Source organism: Geotrypetes seraphini, chromosome 9 (genome assembly GCF_902459505.1).
Source record: "Geotrypetes seraphini chromosome 9, aGeoSer1.1, whole genome shotgun sequence".
NCBI lineage: Eukaryota > Metazoa > Chordata > Amphibia > Gymnophiona > Dermophiidae > Geotrypetes > Geotrypetes seraphini.
In genome coordinates, this window is record NC_047092.1 from 99776839 (window position 1) to 99799986 (window position 23148).

General features: G+C 45.7%; 1 protein-coding gene across 4 annotated transcripts in view; it reads right to left on the minus strand.

Moving 5' to 3' along the window:
* Window positions 1-23148, minus strand: part of PARL (presenilin associated rhomboid like) — a 592851-nt gene that overhangs the window by 516928 nt on the left and 52775 nt on the right. For all 4 annotated transcript variants that reach the window (XM_033957698.1, XM_033957696.1, XM_033957699.1 and 1 more), the window contains exon 2: window positions 9331-9523. In XM_033957698.1, the coding sequence (XP_033813589.1) occupies window positions 9331-9523 (193 nt within the window). The remainder of the gene's footprint in view (window positions 1-9330; window positions 9524-23148) is intronic.

Consider the following 23148-nt stretch of genomic DNA (forward strand, 5'->3'; position numbering starts at 1 on the left):
CAACGGTCCTACTTCCTCCCTCGCCGGTTGCTTCCCTTTAACATATCTGAAGAACGATTTGAAGTTTTTTGCCTCCCTGACTAGCCTCTCTTCGTATTCCCTTTTCGCTCTCCTAACCACTCAATGACATTCTCTTTGGCATTTCCTGTGTTCCTTCCAGTTCTCCCCAGTTTGGTCCTTTTTCCATTTCCGGAATGATTTTTTCTTGTCTCCTATCGCTTTCTTCACTTCATTGTTTATCTATGCGGGGTCTTTTGTTCGTTTTTTTTTGCACCCTTTTCTAGATCTGGGGATGAACATATGTTGCGCTTCTTGCACTGTGCCCTTGAATAGAGACCAGGCTTGCTCTACAGTTTCTGTTTTCTTTGAGCTGTTTCTGAGTTTTTTCCTTACCATTGCTCTCATAGCTTCATAGTTCCCTTTCTTGAAGTTGAACGTTGTCACTGTGGTTCTCTTCCCTTTTGCTGTACCTACTTCTAATTTGTACTGGATCATGTTGTGATCGCTGTTTCCTAGTGGTCCTACTACTTCCACTTCTTTTGCAGGTCCCCCTAGTCCATTGAGAATTAGGTCAAGAGTGGCATTCCCTCTTGTTGGTTCCTTGACAAGCTGATCCATAAAGCAGTCCCTCACAGCCTCTAAGAAGAAGGGAGCCAGGGCACGAGGCAAACCTCGGCGGTTGTTTGTTTCTTTTTTTTTCAGAGCGGAGAGGCTGAGGGGAAGGTAAGCAGAGCAGCCAGAGCAGGCTGGGAGACCGGGGTCGTGGCGAGAGGTAGCTCCGCCCACCCCCCACCCGTGTCACAGGTTGCATCGGGCCCGGGCTCCCCTTTAAGAAGAAGGGAGCCAACGGCGCCCAGCCGTTCGGCGGACGGCAAAGGCGAGCGGCAAAGGCACTCGCCTTAGCGAGAGCGCCTCTGCGAAGGAGCCTTGAGAAGGAGCCCAGGAGCCCAGACAGCCCAGCAGCAAAATCTGACCTCTTAAAAAAAATAAAAATAAAAAAAGGTACTTTTCTTCTCTCACATTCTTCTCTTCTCTTGCTACTCTTTCAGCTAGCTGCACGCCGGGCACCACTCATACACACCGAGGGACCATAGGAACAAAGAAAAAGAAATGGAGGCTGCAGGAACCCAGCGGAGCTACCCAGTGTACTGCATCGAGTGTCATATGTATGACTACCTCCCCTCCGGGAGGCAGGCGTACATATGCGGTCGATGCCAGGAACTGGATAGCCTGAGGAAGGAGGTCGGGAGACAGCAGGTCAGGGTCCAGGAGCTGGAGGGACTCCGCACCATGGAGGAATCATGCTGGACAACTGAGGATACCACCAGAGAGAGTCACATCACGGAGCAAGTTAGAGAGCTCGAGAAATTCATCGAGGAGGCCTGCAGGATGGTGGCGGCACAGGACAACCAGCAAATCAGAAGGGAACCAACAGTTGGACGACAGAATCCACCAGACGCCATGGGAGTAGGACCTTGCGGAGGATCTGGACAGGCAGAGGTGATGGAGACACAACAGAACCCGGAGGAAGAATTAGCGGATCGTGCCACTGATACAGACCTGAGACCAGAGAGACAACTGAGGAAGGGGAAGTCTGCAATCGTAGTGGGAGACTCAATCCTGAGAGAAGTGGACAGTCACATAGCAGGAGGGAGAGAGGACCGACTAGTGACATGTCTCCTGGGGGCGAGAACGAAGGACGTCATCGACAGAATAGAGAGAATCCTGGAAGGAGCTGAGACGGAGGAGACAGCAGTAATAATCCACATTGGAACCAACGACGTCAGCAGGAGGAGCTACAACAGGACTACACTAACTGAGCAGTTCAAGATCCTGGGGAGAAAACTGAAGCTGAGGACAAGGAGGATAGCCTTCTCAGAGATCCTGCCAGTACCGAGGGCGGATGCAAAGAGGCAGACCGAGCTGCAAGCAATAAACGGTTGGCTGAGGAGATAGTGCGAAGAGGAGTGTTTCCACTTTGTACAGAACTGAACAACTTTTTTGGGGAAGAACAAGCTCTACAGGAGGGACGGACTGCACCTGAGCATGGCTGGGACGAGGATGCTGGCACACAACGTCCAGAGCGGCATAGACTTGGCTTTAAACTGAGGAGAAGGGGAAAGCCGACAGTCAATCTGACCTCGACACATCGGACCAAAGTATCAAACAAGGATACTGAACCAGGAATTTGTAAAAGAGGGCTCGGGACTGAGTGGGAACTTTTGGGAAAAGGACCCAAGGACGCAATGCAGGGAGCCAAAGCACAAATGAACCTAGCAAGCAGGATTAAGACAGAACAACAGGAGCCAGAGGGGCATCCAAACATGGGGAAGCAGGCTGAGGACGACACAGACACACCGCAGGATGGGGATGAACATAACATGGCTTGGGGGCTGGCAACCCATGAGGGGGTCGGCAGGAGCGCCAAACCACGAGGAGAACCAGCGAGGAAGGCAAACAACCGGGACTTAAATTGCCTATACACTAATGCTAGGAGCCTAAGAGCCAAAATGGGAGAACTGGAAGTCATAGCCAGTACAAAGGACCTGGACATAATTGGAGTCACAGAAACGTGGTGGACTGATGACAACAAATGGGATGTGGCCATACCAGGGTACAAACTCTACAGGAGAGACAGGACACACAAGAAGGGTGGAGGAATATCGCTATATATAAAGGATTCCATATCTTCAACCAGGATGGAAACAACAGTAAGGGCGGACGGCTTGGAATCGCTATGGGTTAAGCTACCAGGAGGAACTAGAGCAGACATAAAATTGGGTCTGTACTATCGCCCACCTGGACAACTGGACAGGACCTGGAGGCTGAACTGAGGCAGGTATGCAAAAGCGGAAGTGTGATGGTGATGGGGGACTTCAACTACCCTGGGATAGACTGGAGTATTGGTCACTCAAACTGCATGAGGGAGACCAAATTCCTGGAAGCCACGAGGGACTGTTTCATGGAACAGCTGGTCACGGAACCAACACGGGGAGATGCCACTCTTGACCTAATCCTCAACGGGCAAAGGAAATGGCGGTGCTAGCACCACTAGGAAACAGCGATCACAACATGATCCAGTGCAGGCTAGAAATTGAATCATCAAAGTTGACAGCACTCAAATTCAAAAAAGGGAATTATGATGGCATGAGGAAAATGGTGGGAAAGAAACTCAACGGCAACACAAGGAAGATGGAGTCTGTAGAAAAAGCCTGGTCCCTACTCAAGGGCATGGTGCACGAGGCACAGAACCTTTACGTCCCCAGGTTCAGGAAGGGGTGCAAAAAAAATCAAACAAAAAACCCAGTGTGGATAACAAATGCAGTGAAAAAGGCGATAAGTGACAAGAAAACATCGTTCAAAAAATGGGAAAAGGACCAAACAAAGGACAACCAAAAGGAGCACAAAGAACACCAAAGGGAGTGTCACCGTGTGGTTAGGAAAGCTAAAAGAGAATATGAGGAGAGACTGGTGGGGGAAGCAACAAACTTCAAATCGTTCTTCAGGTACGTGAAGGGGAAGCAACCGGTAAGGGAGGAAGTGGAGCCATTGGATGATGGAGACAAAAAGGGAGTGATAAAGGAGGAAAAAGAGATAGCTGACAGGTTGAATAAGTTCTTCATGTCAGTCTTCACGAGGGAGGACACATCCAATATTCCGGAACCCGAGGAGATCGTAAATGGGGATCGGGATGAAAAGCTGGTCCAACTAGAGGTAAGCCAAGAGGATGTCCTCAGGCAGATAGACAGACTAAAGAGCGACAAATCGCCAGGTCCAGACGGCATTCACCCAAGGGTACTCAAGGAACTAAGGAACCACTTCGCCAAATATGTAACCTATCCTTAAAAACTGGAGAGATCCCGGAGGACTGGAAAATAGCAAATGTCACGCCCATCTTCAAGAAGGGTTCAAGGGGTACATCATTTACCTTGACTTCCAAAAAGGTACCACACGAACGACTGCTTAAAAAACTGTGGAAACACGGGGTGCAAGGGGAGGTCCACCGATGGATCAAGAACTGGCTGGCAGGCAGGAAACAGAGGGTTGGAGTAAAGGGCCATTACTCAGACTGGCAATGGGTCACGAGCGGAGTTCCGCAGGGGTCGGTTCCTGTTTAATATATTTATTAACGACCTGAAGGCGGGAACAAAATGTGAGGTTATTAAATTTGCGGATGACACCAAACTCTACAGCAGGGTTAAAACCACGAAAGACTGCGAAGATCTGCAAAGGGATCTAACGACACTAGAAGAATGGACCAAAAAGTTGCAAATGAGCTTTAACATAGGGAAATGCAAAGTCATGCATGTAGGGAAAAAGAACCCGATGTTCAGCTACAAAATGGGGGAATCACTGCTAGGGGTAAGTAACCTTGAAAGAGACCTGGGAGTGATGGTAGACACAACATTGAAGGCGTCGGCACAGTGCGCCATAGCCTCAAGGAAAGCAAACAAAATGTTGGGTATCATTAAGAAGGGTATCACGACCAGGACGAAGGAAGTCATCCTGCCGCTGTATCGTGCAATGGTGCGCCCGCATCTGGAATACTGTGTCCAGTACTGGTCGCCGTACCTCAAGAAGGACATGGCGGTACTTGATGGAGTCCAGAGAAGAGCAACTAAACTCATATACTAACAGACTGAAAAAGCTGGGGCTGTTCTCCCTGGAAAAGCGGAGACTTAGAGGAGACATGATAGAAACCTTCAAGATCCTGAAGGGTATAGAAAAGGTAGACAGGGACAGATTTTTCAGATTATGGGGAACCACAAGTACAAGGGGGCACTTGGAGATATTAAAAGGGGACAGTTTAGAACAAACGCCAGGAAGTTCTTTTTCACCCAGAGGGTGGTGGATACATGGAACGCGCTTCCGGAGGCTGTGATAGGCCGGAGCACGTTACAAGGCTTCAAAGAAGGTTTGGATAGATTCCTAGAGGATAAAGGAATTAAGGGGTACAGATAGGAGTAGAGGTAGGTCATAGGGATAGTCAGGGACCACTGCTCAGGCAATGGGCCTGATTGGCCGCCGCGGGAGCGGACCGCTGGGCGAGATGGACCTCTGGTCTGCCTCAGCGGAGGCAACTTCTTATCTTCTTAATTCTGTTTCCCTCGCACAGTTCGAGTTTCCAATACTCCATCCCAGGGTAGTTAAAATCTCCCATTACTGTCATGTTCCTGTTGTTGCCTTCCCATCTCAATTCTGCTGCCAGATCTTTGTCGTTTGCTTCCGTTTGTCCAGGCGGATGATAGTACAGACCCAATCTTGTGTCAAGGCCATTTTTTCCTGGTAATTTAACCCATAATGACTCCAATCCTTCCGCCTTTGGTTCTATATCTACTCCGGATGATGGAATGGTGTCTTTTACGTATAGTGCTATTCCTCCACCCTTCTTGTGGGTCCTGTCTCTCCTATAGAGTTTGTACCCTGGCAGTACAACGTCCCATTGGTTATCCTCATTCCACCATGTTTCCGTGATTCCAATGATGTCCTCTTTTTTGGCTTTGACTTCTAATTCTTCCATTTTGGTCTTTAGGCTCCTTGCATTTGCGTACAAGCAATTTAAGTCCCGGTCTTTTCTTTTCTCTGCTTATTTTTCATGTGTTTTGCTCCTCTTGCCATCCCCTATTTGGGCTGCCAGTCCCTGATTTCTGCTCCTTTCTTCCTCGTTTCTTGGTGCATCTTTTTCATCTGCAACCTGATTTTCCGATTTCTCCTGTTCCTCTAATTTTATCTGTTTGCCCCTCTTGTTGGCCAACAGTTTCTGTTGTTTGTCTCTTGCTTGTTCCCAGAATTTTCCCCGCTCAGTATCTTCTTTGGATACTCTTGTCCGAATCGTCGACGTCAGGTCAACTGTCGGCTTTCCCCTTCTTCTTAGTTTAAAGCCTGCTCAATTCCTCTCTTGACGTTGTTTGCTAGCAGCCTCGTTCCTGCCGTGCTCAGGTGTAGTCCGTCCCTCCTGAAGAGCTTGTTCTTCCCCCAGAAAGTTGTCCAGTTCCTCACAAAAAGGAATCCTTCTTCGCACCATCTCCTCAACCATGCGTTTATTGCTTGCAGCTCAGTCTGCCTCTTCACGTTTGCCCTCGGTACTGGCTGAATCTCTGAGAATGCTATCTTCTGTGTCCTCAGCTTCAGTTTCCTTCCTAGGATCTTGAACTGTTCAGTTAGCGTACTCCTGCTGTAATTTCTCCTGTTGACATCATTTGTTCCCACATGGATTATCACTGCTGTCTCTTCTGTTTCTGTGCTATCCAGGATCCTCTCGATTCTGTCGGTGACGTCCTTCGTTCCTGCTCCTGGGAGACAGGTCACTAGCTGATCTTCTCTCCCTCCTGCTATGTGACTGTCTACTTCTCTCAAGATTGAGTCTCCCACGACGACTGCAGATTTCCCCTTCTTCAGCTTTCTCACTGGTCTCATGTCTGTATCCTCGGTGTGGTTCATTACTTCTCTTTCGGGGTACCGGCCAGTCTTCACCCTCTCTGCTTGCTCGAATCCTCCATGTGGTCCTTCATTCTTGGCGTCTGTTGGTTTCTGTCTTCCATCTGTTGGCCCCTGTCCTCCATCTCGTGTAGACGTAGCTTCCTCGCTCCAGCGCTGCCAATGATCCTGCTCTTCTACCTGCCTGTAGGCCACCTCGATGAATCTCTCGAGCTCCCTTACTTGCTCCTCGATGTGGGGTCTCTTGCGGGGTCTTCAGTTGTCTTGAACGGTGCTTCCGAGATGTGGAGCCCCTCCGGCTCTTGAGCCCTGCACTGCAGTCGACCAACTTCCTTCTTCAGGCTTTCCAGTTCCTGACACCGACTGCATACGAATGCCTGCCTTCCCGAGGGAAGGTAGTCATACATATGACACTCCGTGCAGTACACTGGGAAGCTCCTCCGGGTTCCTGGTGCTTCCATTTCTCTTTCTTCGCAGTCCACTAGATGCTCTCTCCCCTGTCTTATGTCTTTATGCGGGCGGGCGCTGTGCTCTCTCCTGTGCTTGGCTCTTTCCTGTCTACTTCTTCTGCCGCTTTTTGTCTTGGTGGGTCTGTTATCCTCCCTTGGGCTTCTTTCTTGTCTCCAGAGCCTGCTGCTTCTTTATCCTTTCCTGTTTTATGCATGTCTTATTGTGTTTTCTTCTTGTGTGTGCGCTCCCCTTACCCGGTGTTCTGGAGTCCTTGGCTGTCTTTGCTCTGCCCTTCTCAAGGCACTTCGCAAAGACGCTTGCCTTCGCCGCGCGCCGTTGGCCTCCCCTCTTAAGGGGGAGTCCGAGACCTGACACGGCTGGTGATGCGGGTGACGCTGGTGACATGGGTGGGCAGAGCTAACTCTCGCCGCTGCCCACCGCTGCCGCTGACCGTTTCCTCTCCTGGCTACTTCTCCTCTCCCTGCTCCAAGCCACTGCCGCTGCCTTCTCCTACCACGCGGCTGCTTGTTGGACTCTTCGCGCCACGGCTCCCCTTCTCTTAAGGGGGAGTCCGGGCGCTGACGCGGGTGACACTGGTGACGCAGGTAGACGGAGCTAACTCTCGCCGCTGCCGCTGACCTTTTCCTCTCCTGGCTACTTCTCTTCTCCCTGCTCCAAGCCGCTGCCACTGTCCTCTCCTACCACGCGGCTGCTTGTTGGACTCTTCGCGCCACGGCTCCCCTTCTCTTAAGGGGGAGTCCGGGCGCTGACGCGGCTGGTGACGCGGGTGGGCGGAGCTAACTCTCGCCACTGCCGCTGACCTTTTCCTCTCCTGGCTACTTCTCCTCTCCCTGCTCCAAGCTGCTGCCGCTGCCCTCTCCTACCACGCAGCTACTTGTTGGAATAGAGATGCCTCCCAATTTTTAAACATGATGTCTTTCATAAGATGATGAAATGGAAACTTCAAGCAATCCTTAAGGATTTGTTCAAAGCCCAGAGCATCAAACAACTCAAATCTTGGTTCAAATTCCATTTCACTGGAAGGGCATGCCCCATTTGGCATATGAATCTGGTAAATGACAAACTCTCCTGTGGAGACCTCCACCTAGGAAGTAAGGAGAAGAATCAGAGGTAATACCATAGGATTCTGGTACAGAAAATTCTGGATCTGAGTATATAGGATCCAAGAGATCTAAATCATAGTCAGTTCTTTTATGAGACAAGGCATGTCTAGAGCAGTGATCTCTTGATTTAGATTGTTATCAATGCAAAGACCTTTGACTGCGGTGTCTGGAAGAGCTCCAATCAGTGTCTTGGTGCCAATCTGATGTGGAGAACGATGAAGAACTGTGATGGCTATGATGGATGATAGGCTCAGTACCGGAGTCCTTGGTAGAGTGATGCTTGGGCTGAGACTGTATCAATGGAGCTGAGGGAGGTACAGGGGCTGGTTGTGACTGCAACATAAGTGCCAACTCCCTTTGAAGAAACTCTCTTACTTATTCCTGTAAGCATTGCATTGGTGCCACAGATGTTGTCAGTAGAGATGGTGCCATCGGTGCCGAAGTATATTGAGGCGTTGGTGACCTCGATGAGGAGGCACGCCTCTGAGGAGACACTAACTGAAGTGAAGGAGACCTAGACTTCTTGCGTCAGCTTTTGGTGTGCATCGACTTACTCGATGCTTGAGAAGACAAAGATTTATGAGCCAAGGGAGAAGCATGTGTTCGCTTCTTAGCATTCTTAGGTGGAGAAGTCAATGGTGCTATTGGAGCCAATACCAAGCAGGCTGCCGGTACCAATTTCGACACCTCCAGAGAATGGTCTTTAGACTTTGATGGTAAAGGAGAAGACATTGTTGATGGAGTAGACCCGAAAAGTTTCTCCTGCTGAATAAGTCACTGTAGCCAGAGGTCTATTTCAGGATCAGGAAGTAGCCTATGGGGCTCACACATTTCCCCTCTGCCCTTCCCCTACCTCTACCCACATTAAAATTAATACCTTGCCTAGAAAGGAAGTGCATGGCTTGAGATGTGCAAGGAGTGCTAACATCGGTAGCTGAAAGAGCACAGCACTGACTTCTCTGCTGCTCAGACAGCACAGAGGGCTTAGACCAAATAACTTTTCCACTGGCAGGGTTTAGGCATCAATGCCAGCTAATGGAATTGGTACCCCAATTTTGAAGGAAGAGCAAAGGCCCTTCTCCATCTACATCATTGAAGATTAGAGGTCATCATTATTCTCATTCTAAACTCACTTTCTCATTGCTTCAGCTATCAACTTAGGACTACATTCTTTGAGGTGGGGACTCATGAATCTATATGAAAAGAGCAATATAAATATCAAAACAACAATCAAGTAGCTTGAGTCAGTATACTGTAAATAAATAAAGAACTAAATGAATGCTATCCCTCAGTAACACAATCATGGAGAAGCTCTTACCCCAACAGTGAACAAAAATGGTTTAAATAGTCTCTTGAAAGACATGGATGTCGTATATAGGACAGGCTCTGGTACTGGTGGAGACACACCACTTCGATATGTTTCAGCACCATTTTCTGCTTCTGGTCTTTGTGCTTCATTCTTTTTTGGTGCTTTCCGAAATCCTATTCGCTGTTGTGCATATATAATGAACCTAAGAGAAAAAATAACACATCTGTTGTGATTAACTCACTCACAACCTGTAATTATACCCAGTTCCTTTCTATTTTTTCCAACCCAAGGGAAACTGAAAAATTTGTACCTAAAGCGTTGAAAACATCACTCTTCTACCTAAGTGCAAAACTACTCCCTAGTGGAATGGGGTCACATTTGGCATGGTGGAAAAAAGCAGTGAAAGATGCATTGAGTTTAAAAATGGACAGAATATAGAGAATTCTAGAAAGACAAAGCCCCCACCTCCAATTAAAAAAAAAAAAAAAAGTCCCAATGCATTTCTAGAGAAGTAGTTTTAGTCAAAGCCATAATGAGCTATGTGCTGAAAGTGCAGATACACAGGGCACATGGAGGTGGAGGTGTCTCCCCTGCTTAGCCAAGATGCAATGGGTGGGGGATAAATGCTAGGGGGCATGTCACACAGGATTTTCAGCTACAGATGTTCTTGGTTCATGCTTCTGTAGCCTACATTCTTAGAATGCAGTGAAGCATAACAATTAGGGAATTGCTCTTTTCAAACCGATTACTATCCAAGTTTATTTGTTATTTATATACCACCTATCAATGGAGATCATCTCAGCGTTTTTTACATTTAGGTACTCAACAATTTTCCCCATCTGTCCCTGGGGGCTCACAATCTAAATAACATACTATATACCACAACTCCTATTCTCCAACTACTTTCACCCCCACAACTACTCTGCCCAAGTCCCTTTCTACCCACCCCAGAAAACACAACAGCACTCTGTTATCGTCAAGCTACCTCTCTCCTTTGTCCTCTTACTCAAAGATACACAGAGACAAAAAAAGCATATGCATATGCACAAATATATATGCATGCACAAAGGTGTTGAAAAGAATTTCATGAGACATGTTCTGTACGCTTGTCTTATTTTAAAATCCCTTGACATTTTTAAAGAGGCTTACAGATTTATAACAGAACAGAGAGAAGTCCACTCTGCACAAAATCCAAACAGTCCAAAGAAAACAGAGGGAGCCAGACGTTCAAATACTTAAAGGGTATTAACGTAGAACAAAATCTTTTCCAGAGAAAGGGAAATGGTAAAACCAGAGGACATAATTTGAGGTTGAGGGGTGGTAGATTCAGGGGCAATGTTAGGAAATTCTACTTTACGGAGAGGGTGGTGGATGCCTGGAATGCGCTCCCGAGAGAGGTGGTGGAGAGTAAAACTGTGACTGAGTTCAAAGAAGCGTGGGATGAACACAGAAGATTTAGAATCAGAAAATAATATTAAAGATTGAACTAGGCCAGTTACTGGGCAGACTTGTACGGTCTGTGTCTGTGCATGGCCGTTTGGAGGAGGATGGGCAGGGGAGGGCTTCAATGGCTGGGAGGGTGTAGATGGGCTAGAGTAAGTCTTAACAGAGATTTCGGCAGTTGGAACCCAAGCACAGTACCGGGTAAAGCTTTGGATTCTCGCCCAGAAATAGCTAAGAAGAAAAAAAAAAAAAAAATTTAAATTGAATCAGGTTGGGCAGACTGGATGGACCATTCGGGTCTTTATCTGCCGTCATCTACTATGTTACTATGTTACTATGTTTTCAAACAAACCACACTTTAATGGCAACTAATACAGTCTATTCAAGAAATCATCTAAACCAGGGGTGCCCAATACGTCGATCGCGATCGACAGGTCGCTCGCTCAGGCGACCCCAGAGCGGGTTCCCTTCCCTTCTCTTTTTTTCCCCTCCTGACTAGCCCGCTCCTGAATTCTGCTGCTGCCGCCGCTGCTCAACATTTTAAAAAAAAACCGGCTTGAAGAACTTATGCTCCGGGGGCTAATGTGTGCTTGTACCAGCTTCCCTTCTCTTCCCTCTGAAACCAGAAGTTAGGTCCGGGGGGGGAGAGAAGGGAAGCCGGCACGCACATGTTAGAGCCCGTTCGCGGGCTAAAACGGGAGACAGGTCAGTTAAGCTTGCGATTTGCTCTTCTTGCTGCCAGGTCCTGCCTACTTTCTGTTTCCTCAAAGGCAGGACCCGGCAGCATTTTTTCCAATAGGTCGATCTTGGGCCATCAGCCTTCCTCTCCCCGACGTCAATTCTGCCGTCGGAGAGGAAGTTCTGGCCAACGGAACTTCCTCTCCGACGGCAGAATTGATGTCGGGGAGAGGAATGCTGGTGGGCCCGAAGCAGGGAGAGCTTGGCCGGTGGCCTGTTATCCGATGGCAGTGGCTTGGGGGAGGGCAGGGAGGGAGAAAGAGGGCAGGCAGGGAGACAGAAGGAAAGAAGAGAAACAGAAAAAAAGAAAGGGGGCATGAAGAGAGAAAGAAAGAGAGGGCAGGGAGAGAGGAAGAAAACGTTTGGGGGGGGAATGAGGTCAGGAGGAGAGGAAGCATACAGTTTAAAAGAAGGGAAGAAAGATTGGATGCACAGTCAGAAGAAGAAAGTGCAACCAGAGACTCATGAAATCACCAGACAAGGTAGGAAAAATGATTTTATTTTAAATTTAGTGATCAAAATGTATCTGAATTATATCTGCTGTCTATGTTTTATACTGTGGTCCCCTTTTACTAAACCGCAATAGAGGTTTTCAGCGCAGGGAGCCTATGAGCATCGAGAGCAGCGCTGGGCATTCAGCGCAGCTCCCTGCGCTAAAAACTGCTATCGTGGTTTAGTAAAAAGGGAGGGGGGTATGTGTCTGTTTTTGTATGGTTGTTAGTGAGGTGACAGTGCATAGAGTCATCTGCTTTGACCTCTTTAAAAAAAACCTGGAATAGGAATGATGATTAACATTTTCTATGCGTACAGTGTGCTTTGTGGTTTTTTTTTAAAATTTTATTGTTGGTAGATCATTTTGACTTGGTCATTTTAAAAGTAGCTCGCAAGCCCAAAAAGTGTGGGCACCCCTGATCTAAACAAACACAGGACTCGACACAGACATGTTTCAGTGATTGAGCCTGTATCAGGAGTTCTAAAACATACATTAAAAAAATAAAATGAAAATAGATCTATAATAATAAAAATATAATAAAAATAAAAAACTTAATTGCAATAAAATATAATAACAAAAAAAACAAATAAAATAGGATACAGTGAGTACTATACCAGGATGCTAATATGAAATTAGTAAATGCCCACAAAACAATGCCAAATTACAAAATATACTGAAAAAGAAGATATAACAATTGTGAGAAAATGAAAATACTAATATTTTCTAATACTGTTAATTACTGCAGAATAACACAGAGGAGGCGAACACTTGCATATAATCAGGTATGGTTAAATAACTACATAGAAACTATAAAGATATTACTTATACATTTTATACTAATAAGGCAGTGGGTCACTAAAGAGGTAATATTATAAAGAATATATTAATAAAAAGGTAATGGAAAACTAAATGAAATACTGGTAAAATTCCAGAAGGATTTTGTCTAACATTGTGCAGTAAGAAGTACTGCTGACTCAAAAGATGGGAGGGGGCATTCCTAGGACACTGAATACAATGCCTGCAGTCAAATGAACATTGTATCGAGGTATCAGCAGAATTTACCATAAGGACTATTGTTTAAAAAGATGGTCTAAGCATGTCATGTGAGGGACGAGTATGTGAAAGGAGGGAACAATGCCCAAATATGGGCAACTCTAAATATGGCCAGAGACTGAAGAATAAGGGGTGGAGAGATAGGAAATAGGTGGGAAGGATTTGAAAGTTTGTGAACTGTACTGCTCTACCCAATTAGCAGACAGGCAGGAGGGGTTAACTAAAAATTGTAGACTATGGGCTCCTTTTACAAAGGTGCGCTAGCGTTTTTAGCGCACGCACCGGATTAGCCAAAAAACTACCGCCTGCTCAAGAGGAGGCGATAGTGGATAGTGCATGCTATTGCACGTGTTAAGGCCCTAACGCACCTTCGTAAAAGGATCCCTATATAATCAAAGACTGTACTATGCCAGGTGTGTCCATTTTGCCAATTTCTGTGCATAGAGGGCACCCATTTTGAGCCCAAAATGTAAATAAATTATATTGCTTACTTTACTCCCTTCTGCAGCCCGCGAAGGAAGCGGTGAGACCGTTGGATGACCATGGAATAAAGGGAGCGCTAAAGGATGACAAAGAAATCGCCGACAAACTGAACACATTTTTTTGCATCTGTATTTATGAATATTTACACAGCATACCGGAACCAATCAGGCTTTATGCTGGAAATGAAGACAGAAAGCTGACAGGATTGATGGTCAGTCTAGAGGAGGTGTGTACGCAGATTGATAGGCTTAAAAGCGACAAATCTCCGGGACTGGATGGCATCCATCCCAGGGTTATCAAGGAACTGAAAGGGACCATAGCTGAACTGCTTCAACTAATAGCCAATCTGTCGATCAAATCAGGAAAGACTCCGGAAGACTGGAAGGTGGCAAATGTTACGTCGATCTTCAAGAAAGGTTCGAGGGGAGATTCGGGAAACTACAGGCTTCGGTACTGGGAAAGATGGTAGAGTCGCTGATAAAGGACCGCATCATTAATCACCTTTACGGACACGGGCTGATGAGGATCAGTCAGCACGGTTTTAGCAAAGGCAGATCGTGTTTGACGAACTTCCTACACTTCTTTGAGGGAGTAAACAGACAGATAGACAAGGGCAACCCGGTCGACATACATTAATCATTCAGCCAGACTGGATTGTTTATCAAGAAGATAGGCTGCTTGAATGGGACAGAGACTAATCCCATCTACCATGCCTGCAAGTATCACACCCTCCTTATCAATTAAATTAACCATTGTTTCAAACAGTTTACAAATTCTAAACAGAAAGATACTGGGACATACAATATTTTCTATACACAGAATAAGATTCCAAGCTATAAAAGCCTCCTTTCTGCAACACATCTGCAGCTCTCGCTCTCTCTTTCTCTGTCTATCCTTCTCTTTATCTATGGAACACGAAGCTTGGACCATCACCCCATCCCCCTTTTCTCTCTCTCTGCCTTTCCCTGGAACTTCAGGCTTCTATGTCTCTCTTTTCCTCTGAACTCTGTAAGGCAGGGAAACTGCTTTGCTCTCTACTTAATTGTAATGCTTATAAATATTGCTTTTCTGTAAGTCTATTTCTATAATATATTCTTTATGCAATCACCTCTGGCTGTGCCTTTTTGATTCTACTTCCTGATGAATCTTCAGTGAGGGAACTGAACCTGGGACCTGGCGTGTGTAAGGGCGCCTCTCAAGTGACCCCACCAACCATATATTGTGGGGGCCACTAACAAACCTTACATTTTGGGGGCTTCTCTCGGTCCTTCCTGATGATTTCATTTGGGTAAGTAGAATTCAATTTTTTTTAATGTATAGACAGAGTGAGATAGAAATCAAAAGACCTTGGAAAACCCTTAGATTGATTGTACTTTGGACTGGATGACACACTGGTGAAAAGTTCCAGTAATATTGTGGGGTTTTATACTTGGTGAGATTTTATTTATCAACAGACTTTGTATTTTTGATTGATAGAGTGAGATAGAAATCAAAAGACCTTCTGGAACCCTTAAATTGTTTAGACTGGGATGACACACTTATGAAAAGTTTCAGTAATATTTTGGGTTTTATATTTGGTGAGATTTTACTATCAAAAGTCTTTGTAGTTTACCTGTGCCAGTTTGCATTGTATGATTTGCTATTATATGCTTGCTAGAGTGTGTTGCATTTAAGAATATTTGAGCTGCTCTGAAGAAAAGCAGGGTTCAAAATGAAAACAGTCACTCAATTAAGACACGCCACATCTGTACTAATAACTTTTACTTTTTTACCTTGTGCTTTTAATTCTATTTCTTGTCAGTCTCTGCCCTGGTGAAAGGCCCAGTGCACACTGGACTGGAACTGGCAGCTGGCATCTCTCCTCTTCTAACAGAGTTCTTATATTTTTTCCTGCTAAACTTCTGCCTGTAAATTTCAGGTAGTAACCAGTGTGGGCAAGTGTGGGCATAAGTGTATTATTTATGCCAATGACTCTTGCCTAACACGCTTTACCTCGATTTTCTACCTATTAACTAAAGTCTCCCTCCTTCATAAGTGGGAGCATTTCAAACTCAAAAGCTACATACAGATAGGGACATTTAGAAGGCCATATAAATATATGAGCAAGGCCCACGAACCAAGGTAGACTTCTGCAGCCTCAAATATGAACCCTTTTGATTTTCAAGAACTCACAGATATTTTACACAAATATTTTGACAAGAAAGGGGGTCCATATGAGGGTAATTTTCCAGAACACACATGGCACGATATTCAGAAACAAATGGTTTCTCATTTTCAGGAGTTTAGAAAGAAAACAAATAAAAGAAAATGCCTTTTCATTCAAGGAATAATAAGGGGAGTTATTAGCCTAAGACAAGAAAACACTGACTTGAACACTCAGTGCCATCAGCTGTCCAAAGACTTAGATGAGGCACAAATTAATATATCCATGCTACGAACCCAACTTGTTCAAGCTACAAATTCCTTTTTAGCTGTAAATGAACAATTAGAAGAGGCCAAGGCAGAATTAAAGTATTTAAAGTCAAAATGTGCCTCACAGGGACAGGTTAATGCTGTCTCCTCACAGATTCTGCCGTCTGCACCATTGCCACTCTCACCATATAATCCATGTAGTCAGAAAAACGTTTTTGTAGCAGGCCAGCGAAAAGGTAAACTAGTTACAGATGTAGAACAGGAAGAAGAATCGACAAACAAAAGTGAGGATAATTCATTACCAGGCCAGAGCAATACCAATAGTACCCCTATAAGTGACACAGCTCCATTAACTATAGTGCTGCAGGGACATATGAAAGATAGTGACATTGAAAGAACAGTGGAGAAAGTGGAACCTATGCCTTTTAACATAAATGAATGGTGCAAATGGGCTACTGACATACTGATTCACTGGGGTCTAGGGAAATACAAAAGAAACAATGCAGATTTTGATAAGCTTATGCATCTAGCCCTGGGTCCACATTATTATAAATTTGGATCTCTTGTTCATCCATACCAATTTGTAAAGATGAGCATCGAACAACTATTTCGCTGCACCTCTTTGCAAGTACTTAGAACTCTTTCACCCCTGTCAACCGATACACCAGAGCAGTTTGCATATAGAGTGTGGGTAATCAATGTGGTACTTAACGAACATGAACATTGGCCCATTTCCTCAGATTATGGTCAGAGAGAACATAAAGAATTCCTATTAGAATTATTATCCCCCGAGATTACTAAACACCTTCTGTTGTTCTCAGAGGACCCTAAAATTACCCCTTTCAACACTTTACTGCTCAGGATTGGGTCTGTGTGGAAGACCCAGCCAGCTCAAATTATTTCAGTCTCAGAAGCTAGAAGGTGGCGTGCTGAGGGAGCACCCCAATACAAGAAAACACCACACACAGGAAATAGAGGGCATGTCAGAAGTAGTTACGGAAATTCCTCCACTTACATTCCCTTCCATGAACTCAGAGACCAAAAGGAAAAATTAGAAAAAGAGAAAAGAAAATGGGAACAGGATCGGCACACAATGCAGATAGAATTGGACAGAGTAAAAATTGATTTGACAGCTAGGAACAACAGTTCTAGTCCATAGGGATGTCCTGACTCTCTGTGTCCGAATGCCAAGGTGACCCAGGCCTTTACAGCCCAGCCAGACTCCTTTCACTTACCTGTGGACTCACTTTTGGAGACGCAGGATAAGGGAAAGAAGTCAGACTCAGAATTCAGCTTGAGGTATGTGGCACCTTTGCTTTTGGACACTTGCGGCCGCCCCAATGTTAATACTACCATAGAGGGTCAGGATAAATTAACTGTAATTGATACAGGGGCCAGAATCAGTTTTACAGATAGAGCGCCTCCTACTGGAGATCAGAAAAATATGGAAATTTGTGAAATTCAGGGTCTAAATGACAAAGCTTCAAAGTGGGTGTCTATCCCACAAAAGGAACAAATGAAAGACATTGTAGAAACTACTGCCAGCACGAGTGAGAATACAGGCAAAGAAATAGTTGAGGTGGCTGGTCTTGCATTGGGTTCAGGAATTCTAAATGCTTCTAAACCTTTGGTTCACAAGGTTATTCCTGTTCAGTTAGCCATACAGTGTAGCTTGGAGGTAGGCTCCAAAGGGTGGTGGTGAACGGCACCCCCTCCGAAATGACAGAGGTGATTAGTGGAGTACCACAGGGCTCAGTCTTGGGCCCAATCCTATTCAACATCTTTATAAGAGACTTAGCAGAAGGGCTTCGAGGTAAAATAACATTATTCGCCGATGACGCCAAACTGAGTAATGTAGTGGGCAAATGCACAACAGACGAAGATTCAGTGCCCGACAACATGATGCACGACCTACTCCTACTGGAGCGATGGTCTAGGACATGGCAACTCAACTTCAATGCCAAAAAATGCAAAGTTATGCACCTGGGCAGCCAGAATCCATGCAAGTCTTATACCCTTAATGGCGAGATCCTAGCAAAAACGGTAGCAGAACGAGACTTGGGGGTAATCGTCAGTGAGGACATGAAGTCTGCCAATCAAGTGGAGCAGGCTTCGTCCAAGGCAAGACAAATCATGGGCTGCATACGAAGGGGTTTCGTCAGTCGTAAGGCGGAAGTCATTATGCCATTGTATAGATCCATGGTGAGGCCCCACCTGGAATACTGTGTGCAATTCTGGAGGCCGCATTATCGCAAGGATGTGCTGAGACTGGAGTCGGTGCAAAGAATGGCCACCCGGATGGTCTCGGGACTCAAGGATCTACCATACGAAAAACGGCTTGACAAATTACAGCTATACTCGCTCGAGGAGCGCAGAGAGAGGGGGACATGATCGAGACGTTCAAGTATCTTACGGGCCGCATCGAGGCGGAGGAAGATATCTTCTTTTTCAAGGGTCCCACGACAACAAGAGGGCATCCGTTGAAAATCAGGGGCGGGAAACTACGAGGTGACACCAGGAAATTCTTTTTCACTGAAAGAGTGGTTGATCGCTGGAATAGTCTTCCACTACAGGTGATTGAGGCCAGCAGCGTGCCTGATTTTAAGGCCAAATGGGATCGGCACATGGGATCTATTCACAGGGCAAAGGTAGGGGAGGGACATTAAGGTGGGCAGACTAGATGGGCCGTGGGCCCTTATCTGCCGTCTATTTCTATGTTTCTATGTAGCATGCCAGTGCAGAAGCATGATCATAGTGTAACTCACTTAGAGGCTGCAGATGTTTCAGTTTGGGCACAAGATTGTGGGAAAAGGTACACAGAAATTTTGTTTGAGGGCAAAGATCCTGAACCACAAACACAGCATCAGTGTTCTCCCTAGGGCCTTTCAGCTGGGCGGTCCGCCCGGGTAATTTAGATGACCGCCCAGCTAAATTCTGCTGCCTCCGCTGCTGCTCAACATTAAAAAAAAAAAAATAAAAAGCCGGCTTGATGATTTCACCTTAGCCCGTAGCGAACTTATGCTCCGGGATTTTAACGTGTATGTGCCGGCTTCCCTTCTCTTCCCTCCGAAACTGGAAGATATGTCTGGGGGGGGGTAGGGAAGAAAAGGGAAGCCGGCACGCACATGTTAGATCCCCGAAGCATAAATTCGCTATGGGCTAAGGCGGGAGACAGGTCAGTGAAGCTTTCCATTTGCTCTTCTTGCTGCCGGGTCCTGCCTACTTTCAGTTTCCGCGAAGGCAGGACCAGGCAGCATTTCCCCCAATCAATTGTGATCTTGGGCCGATCAGCCTTCTTCTCCGACGGCAGAATTGACTTCGGGGAGAAGAATGCTGGTCGGCCGAAGTAGGGAGAGCTGGGGGGGGGGGGGGGCGGCGGCCAGCGGCTTTGGGGCCTGTTCCCCAATGGCAGTGACATTGGCAGTGGCTTGGAGGAGGGCAAGGAGAAAGTAAGAGGGCAGGAGAGAAACAGAAAAAAAGAAAGGGGGCATGAAGAGAGAAAGAAAGAAAGGGCAGGAAGAGAGGAAGAAAAAGTTGGGGGGAGGGGAATGAGGTCAGGAGGAGAGGAAGCATACAGGCTGAAAGAAGGAAGAAAGATTGGATGCACAGTCAGAAGAAGAAAGTGCAACCAGAGACTCATGAAATCACCAGACAAGGTAGGAAAAATGATTTTATTTTAAATTTACTGATCAAAATGTGTCTGAATTTATATCTGCTGTCTATATTTTACACTATGGTCCCCTTTTACTAAACCGCAATAGCAGTTTTTAGCGCAGGGAGCCTATGAGCGTCAAAAGCAGCGCTGGGCATTCAGCGCAGCTCCCTGCGCTAAAAAATGCTATCGTGGTTTAGTAAAAAGGGAGGGGGTATATTTGTCTATTTTTGTATGGTTGTTAGTGAGGTGACAGTGCATAGAGTCATCTGCTTTGACCTCTTTGAGAAAACCCCGGAATAGGAATGATTATTAACATTTTCTCTGCGTACAGTGTGCTTTGTGGTTTTTAAAAAAAAATTTTATTATTGGTAGATCATTTTGACTTAATCATTTTAAAAGTAGCTCGCAAGCCCAAAAAATAGCCAATGGTAGACTTCAGATGGTAGTGGTTAACGGTACCCTCTCTAAAACGTCAGAAGTGACAAGTAGAGTACTGCAGGGCTGTCTTGGGCCCGCTCCTTTTCAACTTATTCATAGGGGACCTGACTCAGGGGCTTCAAGATAAAATAACACTATTCGCCGACAATGCCAAACTATGTAACATAGTGAGCGGCTCCGATTTACACGATAGTATGACGCAGGACCTGTTTTTGTTGGAACGTTGGTCATCTACCTGGCAGCTGGGCTTTAACGCCAAGAAATGCAAGATATCCATATTCAAGTTTCATCATGGTGCTCTGGTTTTGGCTCCAGTATTTGTCACTTCCGTTCACCAGGTCTGGCTATCCATTACCATCTCATATTTTAAAGACTCACTCGTTATAATTAGTGGTGATCCACATGTCTCTTCGTAATGGACATGTCCGATTTTAGCATTTGGATCTTAGTACTATGGGTTTGGTCTTTTCTGGTTTCCTTTCTATAGTATGCTTTTCGTCTGGAGTCTTTTGAGTTTAGAATTACATTTTATGACGTATTTTTGTGGTTATAATTGTATGACATGTCTAAAATCGGTCAAGTTATCCATTCTTTCTATTATTTTTTGTCCCCTCATACAATGGCAGACCGCCCCAGGTGCCAGCCCTAGGGGGGTACACAGCCGGCTGGATCCAGAACCTTCCAAGCTGCTTTGAATGGCACCTGCACCTCAGCACGGCTGCTGTACTTATTCTGAAGCAGAGTCGGCAGCCGCACTGAAGTGCAGGAAGGTCCCACGATGACTGCACTTGCTGCCTCTGCCTCCGGAAGATGTAAGTGACGTCGGAAGGGGAGGACCGGCAGCTGCAGTCATTGCGGAACCTTGCTGCAATTCCCTGTGTCTGCCAGCCCACCCCCTCCAATGTCACTTACATCTTACAGAGGTAGAGGCAACAGAAGCAGTCATCATGGGACCTTGCTGGTTTGGAGGGAGAGAGGAGTATAGAAGGGTGGTGGAGGGAGAAAAAGGAGGTCAGGGTGGTATGGAAAGATGGTGGAGGGAGAGAAAGGGGTCAGATGCTGATGGAATTGGTGTGCACGGAAAGGAGAGAGAAACATAAGGGGGAAGGATACTGGATGGAATTGGGTTGGAGGGAAAGGGGGCAGATGCTGATGGAAGTGGGGGGAAGGGAGAGGAGATTGAAATGCCAGAACATGGGGGTGTGGGAGAGGGAAGGGAAGAAGAGGAGAGAGATGCCAGACCACTGAAGGAGGGAAGGGAAGAAGATGGATGCCAGAATAATAGGGGTGAAGGGAGAGATGGAAGGGGAATACAAGGAGAGAAGATGCCATATAGAAGGGGCAGAGAGAGGGTAGACAGTGGATGAAAGGAAGAGAGTGTCAAGACTATGAGGAAAGCAGAAACCAGAGAAGACAATGTAGAAAAAAATTATATTTATTTATTTTTTTGCTTTAGGGGAGATGCATCGCTGTTTCTGTGGTGTTGCATTGAATGCAGAGTCCAGCTTCTTGGTAGTTCAATTTAACCTTTGTCTACGTTTTTCTATTTTATCCCCCCCTTTTACAAAACTGTAGAGCTTTTTTTTTTAGCACTGGCCATGATGGTAATTTCTCAGAATTCTATGAGAGTCTGAACTGTTACCACCATGGCTAAAAACCACATTACAGATTTGTAAAAGGGAGAGGGGTTAGTTTGTGATTACATATTCCATACTAGGCGAAGGTGTGTTCGAAAGACATGGTTTTCAGTTAGGATTGACTGTGCAGGATTGATCTGTACTAGTCTGGCTTGTTTAGTTTTACAATGGGTGTATTGATGTACTGCTCACTGCAATATGTAAGATGCTGCCTTTTCCTAGGTACACTCTTGTGTGATGTGTAGATTGTTATTAAAAATCATGTTTTTCATACAGATGGGGGGGTGTCAAAAAAATGATGGGCCTCGGTTGTCACATATGCTAGGTACACCACTGCCTTCATAGTTTATACCTAATCCACAAGCCTGCTTTTAGGACCTACAGGGTATGTATCTCTCTGATTCATGACAATTTCACTTCTCATGTTATCTTATCCATTCTTTTTATTATACAACTGCCCAGATAAGCATCATTCTTTGACGTGATTGGACCTTGAAAACTAAAGGCATCAGTGTTCTCCCCAGAAATTTTTTCCAGCCATGAAAAACATTTGCTGCATTTAGTGTGCCACAAAAAACATTTGCTCCGTTTAGTGTGCTGGAGTTAAAAAAGTTTGAGAGACACTGCTCTATACCATTTGAAAGAGGGCAAATATCTAATTATTCACTTCTAGAATTGGATACTTCTTAAATTTAATATATATATTATGGAACAAGTGTCAAACCTTAAGAAAGGCAGTCATAGTGAGCATTGGAAAATAACTAATAATAATTAACTAATACAAATAGTACACATTTAGGGCTCCTTTTACTAAGCTGCGATAGCGGTTTTACCGCGCGCTTAGCTCACGCAGAATTGACGCACATGCTAGACACTAACACCAACATTGAGCTGGCGTTAGTTCTAGCCGTGTAGCATGGAAATTCTGCACGCGCTAAAAATGCTATTGCAGCTTAGTAAAAGGAGTCCCCACCACCACAAAATTTCCCTGTCCCGCCCCACCCGGCTACTTTTTCATGCCACCCAGCTGGAAAAAATTTCTAGGGAGAACACTGAGCATCCAGTACTTCCTCCAGCAACAGAACTGGTGCTTAAGATGGAGGAGAGGGTTCTGAGCGGACCTATCTCTTTAGCATGTGGCTCTCCAGCTTGGTCATTTGCTAAATCAGGGAGCTCCAGTAGGCTCACTATACACTCTCAGGCCCTAACTAAGATTTCAAAGCCTGTAGTACCAGTGGCTGCCTCTTACTCTGACATTACTGTGAAATTTAACCCTAAATGTGCATTTTTCTCTGTCCTAGACATGACTAATGATTTTCGGAATTTGCCCCTTGCCTCTGAATACCAGGACACGACAGTGCAGACAAAAGAAGACAAATCTAGCCTGCACCTGACTTCTGCACCGCAGTGCCCACTCCTCCGAGTGCAGTGGGACCCAGGTGGCAGACATGTGGTCAAGGTCGGCCGGAATGGAA